This window comes from Ostrinia furnacalis, unplaced genomic scaffold (genome assembly GCF_004193835.3).
Source record: "Ostrinia furnacalis isolate ACB-3 unplaced genomic scaffold, ASM419383v2 OfSCF2870, whole genome shotgun sequence".
NCBI lineage: Eukaryota > Metazoa > Arthropoda > Insecta > Lepidoptera > Crambidae > Ostrinia > Ostrinia furnacalis.
The window spans coordinates 380,412-398,678 of record NW_021133109.1 but is presented as its reverse complement, the minus strand read 5'-3'; the positions used below and the strand labels follow the sequence as shown (position 1 = coordinate 398,678).

Genomic DNA, 18,267 nt, shown 5'->3' with positions numbered 1-18,267 from the left:
GGCTGCCGTCCAGGCAAATCATCCGAACAATTTAGGATGTCACTTGTAACAGCTTAATTTGCGAATTCACTTGACGTTTAAATATGGTCGTGTTATATTGGCATAATTGAAAATATAAACAAATGAATTAGTATACTAAGACTCTGAAACTATTCTGAGAGAATCGTACTACCTACAAAATACATAGGTTTAATAAAATAGGAGTTTATCACGGAGGATTTATTAGCAATTTCGGAATCAAATATACAGTCAGAGCAGATGCGGTAATTTTGATTCAGATCATTAAGTATTTACAGTTATGTTATAATATACGTCCTGTAACATGTGTCGAGTATGGAAGAGTTTATAGTATAATAACTTGGCAATAAAGTCCTTTGTCGTGAACGAATGCGCGAATTATGTTAATGTCCCACGCTGCCAATGACCTTGGCACATTGGCACAAATGTAGAATAGCGCTGGTTAGTTTGTCCTTCGGAGTTTTGTTTCTATAAACAGATGGAGTTAACGATTAGAGCGATATGTTTACTCGTGCCTAACATCATCGACATAGACGGTAACAACGCACGTTCAAATAACCCAAACACACGTATTGTTAAAACGAAACGTATGAAGTTTACTACAAATGATGTTAGTAATTCTGAACTTGAATGAGAATTAATTAATGGACATGAGTAATTGTTTAATTGGTTTTAATTAGTGTGTCAGCACATTCACCATTTGCCCATAATTTCCGCCGACACCCAATGGACTGTAAAAATGTTAGTTATTACATAATGGATTCTTTGGAATTCATTGAGGTTATCTACTCATCCTTTATTAATTCATTTTACACATTTTGCTGTTCAGTTAAATTTAAATTAGTTCAACACCATTCAGTAGGCACAAATTGATCGTTATTTGCGAGAGCAGAGGGCTTATAATGTGAATCGTCCAGTGCTTTGTCCTTTCATGCGCTGAAACTGTGGCAACAAATCGCGTGTGAAATTGGCTGTGCGCCAGCTTTCAACTCCGGTGCAAACCGACACATGACACTCTCATACACAGAGTTTTAAGCCCTTCTCGTAATCAGTGGCTGAAGTGGTAAAGCCCGCCCGTTCCGGGAATGCAGCTTAGTTTGCAGCAATTTTTATAATCGATACAGTGCACACACATACATGCTTTGTTATTGCTACGTGGAAAGCCACTCGTAGTTTTTCACGCCTCGATCGAGGATTAGAAATCACCTTGACTCAGAAATTTTCTGGCAAACACGTACCTAGATACTATATTTTTCATTGTTTTCGTTACATGCTTGTTCATTTGAAATCTTACATTAAGTAAACAATTATCACCGCAGTATTTCAAAACCGCGTAATTAACATTTCAGCCTTATGCAGCGCGCTGTAGATTCCTTGAGAGCTGCTCACAAATACCTTACTACTTCTTTTGTTTTTTATGGGCAAGTTATATTTATTGAAATTTATATCCGTATCGGATTTGACCTGAAGGTCATCAGCTGGCGTGGTGCCAATATCCGCAGACGTGGTGGCGCCATGCTGGGCTTAATAGCACACTTTTGGTCTCCTCATCAACTGTTGCACCATTCGTAGTCACACTGTTGGGCTAGTGTTACATTTAAATGTGACAATGTGTCGCGCGTTTACTGAGCGTGATGATTACCATTCAATACAATTGCTGGCCTACTCCAATTCACAATAGTAATTTAGAATTCTTTGTTCAAACGGTTACTGATAATTACACGTACATTTTAGATTAAAATGAGGCGTTTAAAAATTATCACATGCTTCTCATTCCGTGTAGTTCTTAACATTGATATCTATTGTTAGACAAACCAGCAATATATTGTGCAAGTGTTCATTAGCGATTCGTGTCTTTTAATCCCTGTATTTCATAGTCGTCATATTGATGCATGTTTCGGGTGTCATCATTTAGAAGCTATGTATTTACAATGTCATTTTCCCACCCACGTAGTCCAATAATAAACGCTTAACAGAAAAATATCTTGATATAGGTAGACAGACATACACATTACTTGTAATAGAATTGCTACTGTACCCGTCTAGTAAAAATCGTTTTTCACCGCAAATCGTGAGGCCAAAATTATCTATAAGAATTTGCAGAATTACAATGTAACACAAAATACAGTCGATTTCCTGTTATTTGTATATCTCAAGCATTACGAATATTAACGTGTATTTAGCACATTGACGAGTGATCCTTATTGGCAGAGTTAGATCATCGAGCCAGAGATTGGAGACTTTTGTATAAAGTGGCATTTGCTTGTGGTACTACAGAGTGGAAATATTATAGTCCATGGAATTCGACACAGTCAGTTTTCGTCACGTTATCATTGAAAATTAGGAGTTGACCAAATCACTTTCTTTGCCCGCATACATGCACATACGAGTAAATATTTTATGTCACAATATCTTGTTAAGCTGTTGTAGGTAAATTATTTTAATACTAGTGTATTATTCATTTTTCGGATATTGTTTACCTTAGAAACCGACTATGTCATCAAAGAATAGCTATTTAGTAAATCATTATGTTTACTGTTTTAAAAGCAAGGAAAACATTTACAACGTACATAATATGATATGGAGAAGCAGGAATGTGTTGACTCTGACTCTTTGAAATACGCCTTTAAACAAACCACAGGACTTGACCACGCTAACGTAAATTGCATTAAATACGTTTTAATCTGTTTGATGTACAGTCGCGGAATGAAAAGGTTCGTCACCTTAGTGTCGGTTTTCGCTTGCACTAGATACTGTAAGAATCAAACCTGCCAACATAACAGTGCAAGAAACAGTGCTGCTAACATTAAAATAAANGATCCTAACTATTGTGTTGTTGATAGCTTCTTACTTTAAAATGACAGATGCTCATTTGTGTTCTTTCAAAAATAATCGTCTGCAAAGTAGGTCGTCGCCTTACGTTAGCGAGCTATCGTCAGGCGCCGTGGTTTGGATGTAGGTCAATCAAAAATCAAGCCGGGTCAAATGTACTTGGTGGATTTTATACGATTCCTCTCTAATTAAGGAGTTTTTGTTTACCTGCAAATCGATGTAATTCCATTTTTCCTTTTGACCTAAATATTCAGTTCAGGGAAACCATATTATTACTTTGACAAACAATATTATTGTTCTTGTTTAACTAGTTCAGTAAACCAGCTGATTTAATGCTGAATAATATTGTATTAAATTGTTTTGTACATGTTTAATCAGAAAATTGGAGTATATGCCGGAAAGTGACGCATTGCATTAAAACAAGTGCCGACGACCTCTCCGCACAACAACCCATATGTTCCTTTGTGCGGTTTCATGAATTTGTGGGCCGACAGCCACTGACTCACAGTATAGTGTTACAATTATTATCGTGTTTGCAGCTTTAGCGCTTCCCACTAAAACACTTTCCAACGCATTGTCAACAAAGAAAATGAAATCATTATTGACAACTCATGGTTACTTCTTTCAGTTTCACTTCGTCTGTAGAGCTATACACCTATTAGTAAACAAAGAGAATATATTTATCAGTCAGTTCAAAGGTTATTAAGTAACTATTGAAAAACAGGACAGCTTCGTCACTGAGGAAGGCGTCACATACAATAGGGACTCTCTATATTTGTCTCGGAAGTCGCGCGTGACCATTTTTTATTGTTGATACAACGCTATATTTAGACGTTAATAATCATAGACGAGGCTTAGCAACAAGAGTGGAATTTTTTGCCCACCAAAAGTCATTGTTCGAGCCAGCATTGCTCTGGAAGAATCTTGAGTTTTTGGCAAGAAACAAGATACTATACTATTTAGTGAACAGTAAATAACCTCGTGGTCCTGTTATGACTGTTAAATATCCTCTGGCAGATCGATTTGCATGTCGCAATGCTATGAGCTCTAATCACAGTGGACATGAACCATTTTAATGGTCGCCGTTGGGACCAATAAGATTCACTAGTTTGCGTATGATTGATGCCGAGGTCATGGTACTTGTGTACTCTACTCAGTCATGCCGGCCCCTCTCGCTCTCATTAAGGACCAGTATGCGCACATTTCTGGGACAAATTGTTCAAAGAACACTAATTTAGCATCGTCCGCTGGAAATGCTTTGCATACGTCAGCCTACTCTTTGGGTTTCTTTGAAGATAGCCATATACGGCTCTTTCATAAAATAGTAATGTAACATGACATAGTTTTTCATTTTCGGTCATTACAAGATTACAACTTACAAGTAACGTATTTCAAATAACAGAGTAGGTATAATATTTCTGCTTAAAATGAAAGGTTTTTCTGAAAAATTCCTATTAACAAAAACTACGACCAAGCTAAACAAACGCAAAAGATTCCGAAAAGAATTTTCCATTATTAAAATCATAAAATGTTTCTAATATAGTATGTAAGGCCTATGCGGTTTTATATCTTACCAATTCGTAAACTTCTGTCAAGCGCTAATTGAACGCAGAGTAACTAGTCTACAGATGCGTCTGTTGTAACAATTAACAAGTAGGCACTCTATCTTTCTAGGTATCGGCTTCGGTATGATATACCTGCCGTCTGTGGTAGCTGTGGGCTACTACTTCGAAACGCGGCGGTCGCTGGCGACCGGTATCGCGGTGTGCGGTTCTGGAGTGGGCACCTTCAGCTTCGCACCCCTCGCTTCCATACTTCTGAATGAGTTCGGCTCGTGGCAGAATGCTAACCTGCTTCTTGCCGGACTCATTCTTAACTGCGCCGTGTTTGGTGCGCTTATGAGACCGCTGGTGTATCCTAAGGTAGGTTATCATCATCCGATCTTTTAGTCTCCGTGGCAGGAGCATTTCTTTCCTTTCTAATTTACCTTTACTGCCTACGCTGACGCTGGCAGACGGGATGGGGGTCTGATGATAGATATATTTTTTTATGTATTCCCTCTAGCATATTAGCGAAGCTGCTGACAGAATTATGTCTCAACTGTTCTGTATGTACTCTCATTACGCCATTTACTCTGGTAAATTGAAATTGACTGTGTGATTTTATTGGTCGATTTAATTGAACTCCCCAATCTACGGTGCATGAAATAGTCTGCTAGTCTGAAGGGCAAAAAATGAGAATACGATTTCTGTCCGCTGAACGTTGGCAGCGAAGACCTATAAGGCCCTTTTCACATGTCCCGGTTGCCGGCTAATGTCGCCGGGTACCCGGTGGTGAAGTGTATGGGCATGCCGGATTAATTACGCCGGTACATGTGAAAGCTACTGCCCATACACTTCACCACCGGGTAGCCGGCAACCGGGACATGTGAAAAGGGCCAAACGCTGTGTCGTTGCTCGGACAGATTTGTACGTGTCCCTTACGTACGGTCCATCAAGATAGTCACGGCAATTTAACTCTATGTAGAGATGTGCAAGTACTTTCATTTTCGTACCGTTGACTCAGTGCTGATGTATGGCTGCATGCCAGACTAGATATTTAGTATGTCTCGACAGTTAATGACCATTTAGCCAATACAAAATTTTGAGACGGAGTTCTTCAAAATTAATGTTTATTTGTTGTTAATGATTCCAGTCGTCAGGCGAAAAGCCTCTGCTGCAACGAATGGCTGAAGAGAAAAGACTGCAAATGGAACGGGGATCAATTGGGGGGTCATACTTCATGGTGCAATTACCTGATGGGACAATGGAAAAAAGACTGAAGGTAAGATATTTTTCAACTAAGTTTAGTGCCAGGTGACTGGAATGGACCTCAAAGTTTAACAAGAATCATAATATGGTAGTGTTAGACGCCCACTAAAATAAAATATAATGGCATTATCTCGTCAGGCTTATGTTTTAAGCCGTGACATCAGTAACTTCATTTCGATAGCATAGGCCTGATGACATCTCGTTTTCCTTACTGGTATGTCTTGGATTTTGGAGATCAAACCCATGATCTTTGGCATAGATTGTCGCATGATCCTCTAGACCAGGTGACAGGGTAATAAGTGTCGAGGATCGAGTCTGACCTTTGAGATAGTGACATGGTTACGCGAACCACTGGATCAGGTGATTGTCGACTGTGTACTAATAGTTAAATGGAAAGCCGAAGGCGCAAACTTGTGCTCAATGTAGTCATATCGGAGAGCTGAAAGTCTTGATCTGTGCTCGATATAGTCATATCTCCAAACTGAAGGCCCAAACCTGTGCTCAATATAGTCCCTAACGGAAAGCTGAAGGCCCTTACGTACTCAATATAGTCATATCGGATAGCTGAAGGGCCTTTACCTGTGCAATTTTGTTGTATCTCCAAGCTGAAGGCCCAAACCTGTGCTTAATGTAGTCATATCTCCAAGCTGAAGGCCTATGAGAAAGCCGAAGGCGCAAACTTGTGCTCAATGTAGTCATATCGGAAAGCTCAAAACCCTTACCTGTATTCAATGTAGTCGTAGCATTGAGCTGAAGGTTTACATCTGTACTCAATGTAGTCATGGACTGCTGAAGGCCCAAACCTGTGCTCAATGTAGTTAAGGGTAACTGAAGGCCCATATCTGTGCTTAATGTAGTCCTATCTCAAAGCTGAGGGCCTAATACTGTGCTCAATGTTGTCTTACTCCAAGCTGTGATCAATGTAGTCATATCTCGAAGCTGAAGGCCCTTACCTGTTACAATTTGTCATATCGGAGAGCTGAAGGCCTTTATCTGTGCAATTTTGTCGTATCACCAAGCTGAAGGCCCAACCCTGTGCTCAATGTGCAGGCGCCACTGAACATAGACCCCGGCGTGCACTCGTCGCTCAACCTGGAAGCGCTCGCGAGGGTGCCCACGGTGCCCAACATGCCCGGCGTGCCCACGGTGCCCACGCTGCCCACCATCACCGAGGCCAAAGTGGCCGAGGATAACGGAATGAAGAAGAAGGTGATTGCTGACTTCTGTGTACTAGACATGCTTACTAATACCAGTTGTTATTGGTGTCACGAGTCGATTGCAGGCGAGCGAGATATATGCCGCGAGGATCACTAGTAGGCAAATTAGCCTAATTTTGTAACGACTCAAGATTGAACCTTAACATTATTTTATCTTAAAATTAAAGATATTGACTTACACTTATAAAAATCACTAGATACATTGAAACCTATGTCAGTCTGCTTTAATATTTTATTTCACATATTACCAGTTTCTATTAGCGCGGACTGATATCACTTAATGAGACCGATAATTTTTCATTATTAATCGTCCGCCCGCAATGTGACACCATTTTAATTCCGAACAGCTTGTCTAGTTACTTGGAAGTCCTTGTATAGTAGCGTACACTAACTGCATGATTGGCATCATCGCGTGACAGCTCATGTGTAAACAAATGAACGCTAGTTTGCAGTGAGCCGTGATATTTTACGGAGATTATACAGGGTGTAAAATGAGCAAAATACTTAAGAACGAAAGACGCAAAAGGAGCGAAAACACAGCTCACAACGTGTTGTGGTTGCTGTAAAACGTTTCGTTATTATTAAATACTAGAAAGTTAACCTTACAGAAAACAAAAAATGTCCCAAAAAAATTGGTTAAACTAAATATTTTTTGTTGTAATTGATAGCTAATGCCTTTATCGTAAGGTTGCTATCACGGATTTATATCTTTCTGTCCCTTATTTCTTTGATTCGAATTATACAATCGCTTGGATAAGTAGCAATGTCTTGAATTTAATAACAATTCAATGATATACTATCGGCTTAAAACAATTTTAAAGATAGGTCAACAGTAACTTTAAATTAAATGCCTATTACAATATCTGTCTTAATGATTACGCTCATTTGTTTACACTTTTTAACACATGTACTGTGACCCATGTGTGGCATGGAGTGAATAGAACCTTACACCTTCAAAATTTTCTTCAAAATTGCATGTTAGTGTGCAAATAGCTTTATCGATACATACGACGTATTTTTATCGATGAGTGACAGTTAAATTGATACATTGACGAATAAATCAAGATAATTTCATGTAATAAATTCAGAATTGATGATTACGATCATTCTTTTTGTTTTTCAAATAAATATAGAAAAAAAAATGACTCCGAATTTTATTAATGGAAATTTTAAGGTTTTTGACAAATGAAATATAATTTATCTCGCACGTGTGTGTACCACTAAAGCACTATCATTTATGTCATTCATTGAATACTAACTTAACATGTATTGTACTAATGTGTACTAACATTAATGTATATTTTTTGTCTATTGTTGTTATTAATAACGTACTAGTAGAACGTACTAACATTTGTAATCTGTTGTTATTGTTATTATGTTTAATAACACTAGTAGCTTTTGTTGTTGTATGCATGTTATGTTTAAGATACGATATTATATGCTTCTATGTAGATCTATTACGTGGTTAATTGTAAATTCAATCATTTGATTATAGTATTAGTTTATTCGTAGTCTTTCTTTTCTTCTAGGCTATTAGTTTTTATTTCATTATGCATGTAAAATAATAACTGTATTGAATCTCATTTGTATATTTTATTAGTTTAAAAATGAACTACATATTTTATGTCAATATTCTGTAATTTGAAAATGGTGTGATTTGTTTTCTCCTGGGCTTGGTTTCCTTATTATTAATTATTTGTATTATTTTTGCATAAATAACATGATTATTTTTGATTTCTTATTTATTTTTGGAAGAGGTTATTTTTCTTATTTGTTTTACTTTTCATTATACTTTATGTTTCTGATGTTTTAAATCTCAAAAGATACTTTGTGTACTTATTTATGTACAATAATAAGATATGGAATTGGTCGCTTTTAGTTCTTCTATCTAGAAGTACTACTGTTCAACTACGCTGCTATAACATAATCGCAAAATTACTCATTCACTTTTTAGTTTTTATGATGCTGTTACTTTATATCTTGTGAATAGAATCGTTAAGATTATAAATAAAACTTACCTATCAATTTATCAGGCATCCAATGTTTCTAACCCAAACTTTTATAACTGTCTTGATATAATTGTTGAATGATTCAACCCTGCGCTTTTTCCTCTTCAATATTTTAGAGCAATTGGTTCTGAATATAATTTAATTTAACAATAATTTAAATTCCTTATTTACACGCTATTCCATTTTAGAACTACACGGAATCTTACCCGAATGTGTCCTCATCTCACTCTAATCATTGCAGAGCGACAAGGAGAACGGTTCAGCGTTGCAAACGGACAAGCAGATATCTCGCAACGTGTCGTCGCCTGCGTTTAGTGCGCAAGCGCCGGGTCTGCCAAAGAACGGATCCGTGCCGTTCTTTGATCGCCAACGCAAGCACTCTACGGGAGATAGGTCAGCCAACGATAGGTACACGCTTTTGCTTTGTTTTTTACCACGATGTTATTGGAGTTTAAGGTCTGTAGTCATGAATGTGAGTGTGATGACCCGACGTTTAGTTATGTCTGGAGTCATAGGCACAGTATGTTGTCGTCACAGTACTAGTTTTGCTTGTTAGTTGATGTTATAGTTTGACAATACATTTAAATTTTTGACTGGCTTTTGACTTGTTACAAAGCGAGCACCATGTACCAATTGAACAAAATGCTCTTAACTAGACTCACGGCATTAGTTTTGCCAGCAGCTAGATTGTAGACTACAAGTAGACATTTATATTTTTATGACCTAATCAACTGTTTTTTATGCATGCGTTTTGTGTTACTCCACAGCAACTGACACTTTTTAGATTATCCGTTGTTAATTTTGATCATCGCATATTTTTATTGCAAGAGGGCCTTTTCAGTTGCCAGAAAACTTTTTTGTGTTGTTAATTTTATTAGAACTAATTACTTGTGTGAGAAAAATGATTTCTGGCAATTAAAACGGTCCTAAATAGTTTTAGATTTTTTTTTATTATAAATGTCCAAACTATTTAAGGTGCAAAGAGATACCAAGGAACGATGGTAATACATTTTCTAGTGTCCCATATGAATACATAAGTGTTTCCACAGCGCCCAAGCCCAAACTGCCCAAGCTGAGAACGGAGCAGTGCCGGCTAGGAAACATTCCACAGGAACTGTCGATAGGTAGTCTTTCACTATGGGATAAATGGGTGTTTTTTTGGGATGGTGGTATACAAAATTGGGTATTTGACACCATTTCCCAATAATTCTAAAGCACAACTTTTTTAAAAAGACACTTCTTTCTGGTCTTAAAAACTTAATTAATTTTTAATTACCTGTAAATTACGATTTTTCGTTGCATTATAATTGAAAAAAGTAGTTTCATTGAGTTGATAAAATTGTGACGTCACATGCTAGTATTGCCGTACAAAATCTATGGGAGAGTGTCGTTTTGACAGTTTTAAAAAGTACGTCAATAGATTGGTGGTGTCAAATACCCTATTGTTGGGTTTTGACAGTATGGGTCTAGAAAACTACGCTTAGCCATCTGCATTATTCAAATCTTATTTACACAAGCTGATATGTGCGAGAGAGAAGAAATAATGTTAAACTCTGATTTTTAATTCGACGGAATTTTGACATTTCAGAAGTGTTGTCAACATTGAAACATTCCCATTATGAATGGAGAGCATTTTCACAAATTAAAAAATAACCCTTTCTTGTATTCAAGGTTTCACTTGAAAAACTAAGGCTTAAAAATGTACTGATCATTTCAAAATGGTTATTTGAATTTTTATTATCATATTTTTGAAGTTACAAAAAAAATTGGGATATTTTTTTTCTATTACTGGACTCCCTGGCCAATAATACATGGGTTACAAACCTTTTTTATGAAAATCCTTTTGTTAATAAAATCTTAGGTTCATAAAATAACCAATTTAACAAGATGCCAATTTTATAATCCAAGTTGATTATGACGACGATAATGATGATTGATGATCAATACATATTTTCGTAAATGATAATATGTTGTTTTACTGTGTTAAAAACACGTTTTGTTCTATTTAAACTCTAAAATGTTCATAATAATTAGTGTACATTGAATTGACACAACAAACAATAGTTCATTCTTGTAAGTTGTACTTGATGAAATTTCATTTCATATTATTTATTAATAATTCAAAGCAAAAAAGGCTTATTACATCTGTATTGTCAAAAAATGACAGCTGTCAGAATTCCGTCGAATTAAAAATCGGACTATACATATGTACATTCACATTGGCGCGCGATTTTTTTATGGAAATATGGGTGGTGCATGCTTAGACCTCGCTGTAGTTTCATAAATAAGTCGCATGTAATGTAGCAATGAAAATATATCTTTACAGTTGGCTAAGTGGCGATTTCTAGTTGTTTAGTGGGATATACTATGTATACGGGAGTATCTAGTTAGTTTTTGTCTTGTTGGTCGAGTTTTAAAAATTTTAAAAAAGGTTTTGAAAGTATTATTATTATTCAGGGATATTAAAAGAAATCGTCTAGTTCATCTATGACGGTTATGCATGCTGCATTCTAGTGGGTTATTATGGGTTGTGGTAATCTGTGGTGGCATTATTTACTCTATGTATATTTTGGGCATAAATAATTCAAATATCCGAATATTTCTTAAACTCTTATTACATGTATCAAAATACAGGTTTTTGGATGGGTAGCTCACATACAACCCTGTATGTGCAGTGTAAATCAAGGGTTTTCAGGCCTAATGTTTTTAATATTTGTGTATTTTAATATTTAATTTAATTAATCTAATATAAGAAAGAATCCTACTAACAAATCTTATAATTTTATGAGACACATTGTTTATGTTCTTTTGTAAGATTGTGGTTGTTAAATAAAGTAGTATTTATTGTGTGCGACGCCATTTTTGAATCGCTTACATGAGTTACGGCATTGGCATTTGTTATCATGTTAATTACTGTATGTAATTCCAGGTTAATCCTTTGCTATTGATTTATTATTTTGAATACATTAACTGGGGCCTTGTAAAATACAAAGTACTATCCGTTTGTAATGGTTTATTCTCATTTCTATTTCAGATTTAAACCGTCCTTAGCTGCCATTAAAGCCACGTCCAAAACCTCAATGAACAGCCAAAGAAACGATGTAAGTAAAACCCGTGGTAAAACTGCATACCAGCATTTTGTTATCTCTTTTGTCATGCGAGAAAGAACATTTGACTGCAAGTGTTAAAGCATTCATTGCCTAACATTTTTAGTTAAAATAGTGTTATAATTGCAAGTGTTACGTATTTTCTGATTTGCTACCTATATGATTTGTTGGCCGTTTGTTGATTACACGATTGCAGAAAATTGTAGTAAATAGTCGTTGCATGTTTTAAAATACTTAATAGTTGCACATTTTACAACATAATACCAATAACACTTACACCAGTCCTATTTGTCTAAAACGTATAATATTCTAGACGAATGACGCTCATAAAATGTTTATAAATCCGTGAGTCGCGACAGCCAGACAAAACTCGAGTGCGCCTTGAACTTTCGTCGCGGTGACGTGCCAAATCGTACAATCGGTAACCAATTTGGCGGCGCTCCAGCGAGCTTGCCTTGTTCCTGTTTATACACAAAATCTGTTTGTTTGAGACGTTTCGGCTTATACCTACACGTATGTTATATTTAGTTTTTACTTTTACCGAAAATTTCCCCGAAAACGTCGCGGGCTAATGCTAGTGTTTTTTTATAAGCGCTATCGCTACACGTGGCGTTACTATCAATATTACTATCTAGTCCTATTTCCAGGAATTATGCATGCTTAAAGTGTCCCTCATCATAATAACTGCTACCAGACATAAGAAAGAATAAACTTCTGAAATAAATAAGGCTGACAAAAGTGCCTCTTCATCCTATTAATATTATAAATGCGAAAGTTTTTATGTCTGGATGGATGTTTTTTACTCTTTCACGCTAAAACTACTGAACGGATTTTGATGAAACTTTACAGTATTATTCTTTATAACCCAGAATAATATATACCTACGCTATAATTTATGACGATCTGTGACTAACTAATTATTAAAAACTAATTGGTATATATTGTCCCGAAGCGGTAGAGGCAATACCTATTATACTACTAAAGAATTTGATAAATGAAAATTACCATCGTCTGCGGTCGACCACAATCTTACCTTAATGGTAGGTACCCTTACTTGGTAATTACCTTTTCATCTGCCATTTCCAGGGGGACACAGAAAGCATGATGTACCAGTCCAAACTGTCAGTGTCCGGGCCGCGGGAACCGTCCCGCATGGTGCGTCCCATGTCCCGCAAAGACATCTTCTACTCGGGCTCCGTGCTCAACCTGCCCCAGTACCAAAGCCAGAAGTCTTTACAAGGGTATAGGAACTCGGTGCTGAGTCTGCCTCAGAGCAGGCAGACTGGCGATCTGGAGAGAGCGGAACGTGAGTACATGAAATTAGTTATGGTTAGAGTTCATTAAGAATTAATTTTAAAAATTCACTCTTTTTAGACCATTTTTAGAGGATCCCATACAAGTTTAATCTTAAATTCGGTTTAACATACTTCTAGTTCGATTAAGTTTGAGATTTAAAAAATGGTCAACATTGTGTACTGTATTTTAAGGTGGACATGACTGACTAGTCATCCGTTTTAACTTAATGACGTCAACTACTGGACAAAGGTCACCTCCTAGAACAACGACCGGTCCTGCGCTGCCCGTATCCAGGTGCTTTCCACGATCTTATTAGATCGTCGGTCCTCGGTATGGGGAGGCCTTGTTTTATGCCCCGCCCACTACTAGGTACTTAAGTTTGGCAATTTTGCGGACTATCGTCATCACAGGTCATTTCGTTTCCACTGCAGGAGCACAATCGTTCTTAGTTTACCTACCAGAGACAAATAGAGCAATAGCATTGGCTTCCTTCCGCCACCCTGGCCAGACGGGTTGGCTACCTTCGATCTCTTTTGTGTATTTCTTTCTTTTCTTGTTTTGTGTGGAGTTCAATAAAGTGTTTATCTGTCTATCTATATCAATAACTTATTTTTTTTTCATTTATTATCATTTTACAAAGTAATTTCTTAAACATTATTACAATTTATTGCATTGGCATAAACCACAGGTTTGTTTGCAATGCTAGATGCGGTCAGTCTATTAAATTAGTAGACAAACAGTTGCGTTCTACAAAAAGACAAAGAACATAATAAAATTTTCATAGATAGGCATCCCTGCCGAGCCGATTTACCAAGAGGTTAGTATATTCTACTACAATTGTCTTACACACTACTCTTTATGTTTCAGAATACGACCTCTGCCCGTGCCTCGCTCTGCCCAGCTCGTTCAAATCCGCGCTATCTTCCATGTTGGACGTGAGCCTGCTTCGCGACCCAGCGTTCATGCTCATCGGCGTGTCCAACATCTTCGGCATGGCCGGCCTCTACGTGCCCTTCGTGTACATCGTGGACGCCGCCATGATGAACGTGAGTCTTGTCTATGGTAGCTGTGAGGCTGTGATCTATGGTTGCTGACGTGAGTCTACTTTGAAACCCGGCGTTCATGCTCATAGGCGTGACGGCCTCTACGTGCCCTTCGTGTACATCGTGGACGCCGCCATGATGAACGTGAGTCTTGTCTATGGTAGCTGTGAGGCTGTGATCTATGGTTGCTGACGTGAGTCTACTTTGAAACCCGGCGTTCATGCTCATCGTGTGTCCAACATCTTCGGCATGGCCGGCCTCTACGTGCCTTTCGTGTACATCGNCCAAATCCGTTCCAGTCCAGAAGCTTGAAGACATCTTCCAGGGCGGTACCTACACGTAGGTTATAATTAGTTTTTACTTTTACCGAAAATTTCCCCAAAAACGTCGCGGGCTAATGCTAGTGTTTTTTTATAAGCGCTATCGCTACACGTGGCCATACTATCAATATTACTATCTAGTCCTATTTCCAGGAATTATGCAGGCTTAAAGTGTCCCTCATCATAATAACTGCTACTAGACATAAGAAAGAATAAACTTCTGAAATAAATAAGGCTGACAAAGTGCCTCTTCATCCTATTAATATTATAAATGCGAAAGTTTTTATGTCTGGATGGATGTTTTTTACTCTTTCACGCTAAAACTACTGAACGGATTTTGATGAAACTTTACAGTATTATTCTTTAAAAACTAATTGGCATATACCTATTGTCCCGAAGCGGTAGAGGCAATACCTATTATACTACTAAAGAATTTGATAAATGAAAATTACAATCGTCTGCATTCGACCACAATCTTACCTTTTCATCTGCCATTTCCAGGGGGACACAGAAAGCATGATGTACCAGTCCAAACTGTCAGTGTCTGGCCCACGGGAGCCGTCCCGCATGGTGCGTCCCATGTCCCGCAAAGACATCTTCTACTCGGGCTCCGTGCTCAACCTGCCTCAGTACCAAAGCCAGAAGTCCTTACAAGGGTACAGGAACTCGGTGCTGAGTCTGCCTCAAAGCAGACAGACTGGCGACCTGGAGAGAGCGGAACGTAAGTACATATGATAAGCTATAGGTTTTAACTAATTGTACAAAATAACTCTTATTTTTACAGAGAGAGCACTGGCATCCACACACGTTTAATATTGACTTCGGTTAAACATACCTACTGCTAGTTGGACTAAGTTTGAGATTTTAAATAATATTCAGTATTGTATCTGTTTCAACCTAATGCCAACCCCTGCTAGACAAAGCATCTCCCAAGAATTTGCTCAACGATGGGTCCGGTGTTGCTCTTATCTAGGCGCTTTCCACGATCTTCATTGTGGGAGGCCTTAAATTATGCCCCACCCACTGCCACTTAAATCAAATCAAATCAAATCATTTATTTTGCGAAAATGGGTTTACATCAGTAGGTGTTACAATTTTTCAAGTAGGTATCTCCATTTTCCACCTTTAGGCATGCAAAATTATTACTGTAATTGTCATTTACATTCATTAACAAAATATAATTCACATTTATAAAAACTAATGTCAGAAAACTCAGGTTAAGTTAAGGTTTAGGTTAAGTTTGGCAATTCTGTGGACTATCGTCATCACAGGTCATTTAGTTTCCACTGCAGGAGCACAATCGTTCTTAGTTTATCAGAGACAAATAGAACATTGGCCTACATTCCCCACACTGGCCAAACGGGCTACTTATGTACGGGCTACTTATATAATATTTGTGTATTTATTTCTTGTTTTTTGTGGTGTTCTATCTATCTATATCCATAACTACAATTTTCTCACATAATACTCTTTATGTTTCAGAATACGACCTCTGCCCGTGCCTCGCTCTGCCCAGCTCGTTCAAATCCGCTCTGTCTTCCATGTTGGACGTAAGCCTGCTTCGAGACCCAGCGTTCATGCTCATCGGCGTGTCCAACATCTTCGGCATGGCCGGCCTCTACGTGCCTTTCGTGTACATTGTCGACGCCGCCATGATGAACGTGAGTCTTGTCTATGGTAGCTGTGAGGCTGTGGTCTATGGTTGCTGACGTAAGTCTACTCCGCGACCCAGCGTTCATGCTCATCGGCGTGTCCAACATCTTCGGCATGGCCGGCCTCTACGTGCCTTTCGTGTACATTGTCGACGCCGCCATGATGAACGTGAGTCTTGTCTATGGTAGCTGTGAGGCTGTGGTCTATGGTTGCTGACGTAAGTCTACTCCGCGACCCAGCGTTCATGCTCATCGGCGTGTCCAACATCTTCGGCATGGCCGGCCTCTACGTGCCTTTCGTGTACATTGTCGACGCCGCCATGATGAACGTGAGTCTTGTCTATGGTAGCTGTGAGGCTGTGGTCTATGGTTGCTGACGTAAGTCTACTCCGCGACCCAGCGTTCATGCTCATCGGCGTGTCCAACATCTTCGGCATGGCCGGCCTCTACGTGCCTTTCGTGTACATTGTCGACGCCGCCATGATGAACGTGAGTCTTGTCTATGGTAGCTGTGAGGCTGTGGTCTATGGTTGCTGACGTAAGTCTACTCCGCGACCCAGCGTTCATGCTCATCGGCGTGTCCAACATCTTCGGCATGGCCGGCCTCTACGTGCCTTTCGTGTACATTGTCGACGCCGCCATGATGAACGTGAGTCTTGTCTATGGTAGCTGTGAGGCTGTGGTCTATGGTTGCTGACGTAAGTCTACTCCGCGACCCAGCGTTCATTCTCATCGGCGTGTCCAACATCTTCGGCATGGCCGGCCTCTACGTGCCTTTCGTGTACATTGTCGACGCCGCCATGATGAACGTGAGTCTTGTCTATGGTAGCTGTGAGGCTGTGGTCTATGGTTGCTGACGTAAGTCTACTCCGCGACCCAGCGTTCATTCTCATCGGCGTGTCCAACATCTTCGGCATGGCCGGCCTCTACGTGCCTTTCGTGTACATTGTCGACGCCGCCATGATGAACGTGAGTCTTGTCTATGATAGCTGTGAGGCTGTGATCTATGGTTGCTGACGTGAGTCTACCTCGAGACCCGGCGTTCATGCTCATAGGCGTGTCCAACATCTTCGGCATGGCCGGCCTCTACGTGCCTTTCGTGTACATTGTCGACGCCGCCATGATGAACGTGAGTCTTGTCTATGATAGCTGTGAGGCTGTGATCTATGGTTGCTGACGTGAGTCTACCTCGAGACCCGGCGTTCATGCTCATAGGCGTGTCCAACATCTTCGGCATGGCCGGCCTCTACGTGCCTTTCGTGTACATTGTCGACGCCGCCATGATGAACGTGAGTCTTGTCTATGATAGCTGTGAGGCTGTGATCTATGGTTGCTGACGTGAGTCTACCTCGAGACCCGGCGTTCATGCTCATAGGCGTGTCCAACATCTTCGGCATGGCCGGCCTCTACGTGCCTTTCGTGTACATTGTCGACGCCGCCATGATGAACGTGAGTCTTGTCTATGATAGCTGTGAGGCTGTGATCTATGGTTGCTGACGTGAGTCTACCTCGAGACCCGGCGTTCATGCTCATAGGCGTGTCCAACATCTTCGGCATGGCCGGCCTCTACGTGCCTTTCGTGTACATTGTCGACGCCGCCATGATGAACGTGAGTCTTGTCTATGATAGCTGTGAGGCTGTGATCTATGGTTGCTGACGTGAGTCTACCTCGAGACCCGGCGTTCATGCTCATAGGCGTGTCCAACATCTTCGGCATGGCCGGCCTCTACGTGCCTTTCGTGTACATTGTCGACGCCGCCATGATGAACGTGAGTCTTGTCTATGATAGCTGTGAGGCTGTGATCTATGGTTGCTGACGTGAGTCTACCTCGAGACCCGGCGTTCATGCTCATAGGCGTGTCCAACATCTTCGGCATGGCCGGCCTCTACGTGCCCTTCGTGTACATTGTCGACGCCGCCATGATGAACGTGAGTCTTGTCTATGGTAGCTGTAAGGCTGTGG

General features: G+C 39.5%; 1 protein-coding gene across 11 annotated transcripts in view; it reads left to right on the top strand.

Annotated features, from left to right (window-relative positions):
* Window positions 1-18,267, top strand: part of LOC114356714 (monocarboxylate transporter 12) — a 46,374-nt gene that overhangs the window by 16,141 nt on the left and 11,966 nt on the right. For 6 of the 11 annotated variants that reach the window (XM_028310037.1, XM_028310036.1, XM_028310035.1 and 3 more), the window contains 8 exons: window positions 4,525-4,772; window positions 5,545-5,673; window positions 6,711-6,869; window positions 9,128-9,294; window positions 9,936-10,010; window positions 11,921-11,987; window positions 13,080-13,299; window positions 14,157-14,335. In XM_028310037.1, coding sequence (XP_028165838.1) covers window positions 4,525-4,772; window positions 5,545-5,673; window positions 6,711-6,869; window positions 9,128-9,294; window positions 9,936-10,010; window positions 11,921-11,987; window positions 13,080-13,299; window positions 14,157-14,335 — 1,244 coding nt within the window. The remainder of the gene's footprint in view (window positions 1-4,524; window positions 4,773-5,544; window positions 5,674-6,710; window positions 6,870-9,127; window positions 9,295-9,935; window positions 10,011-11,920; window positions 11,988-13,079; window positions 13,300-14,156; window positions 14,336-18,267) is intronic. The other 5 variants (XM_028310042.1, XM_028310046.1, XM_028310040.1 and 2 more) reach the window with 4 other exon arrangements.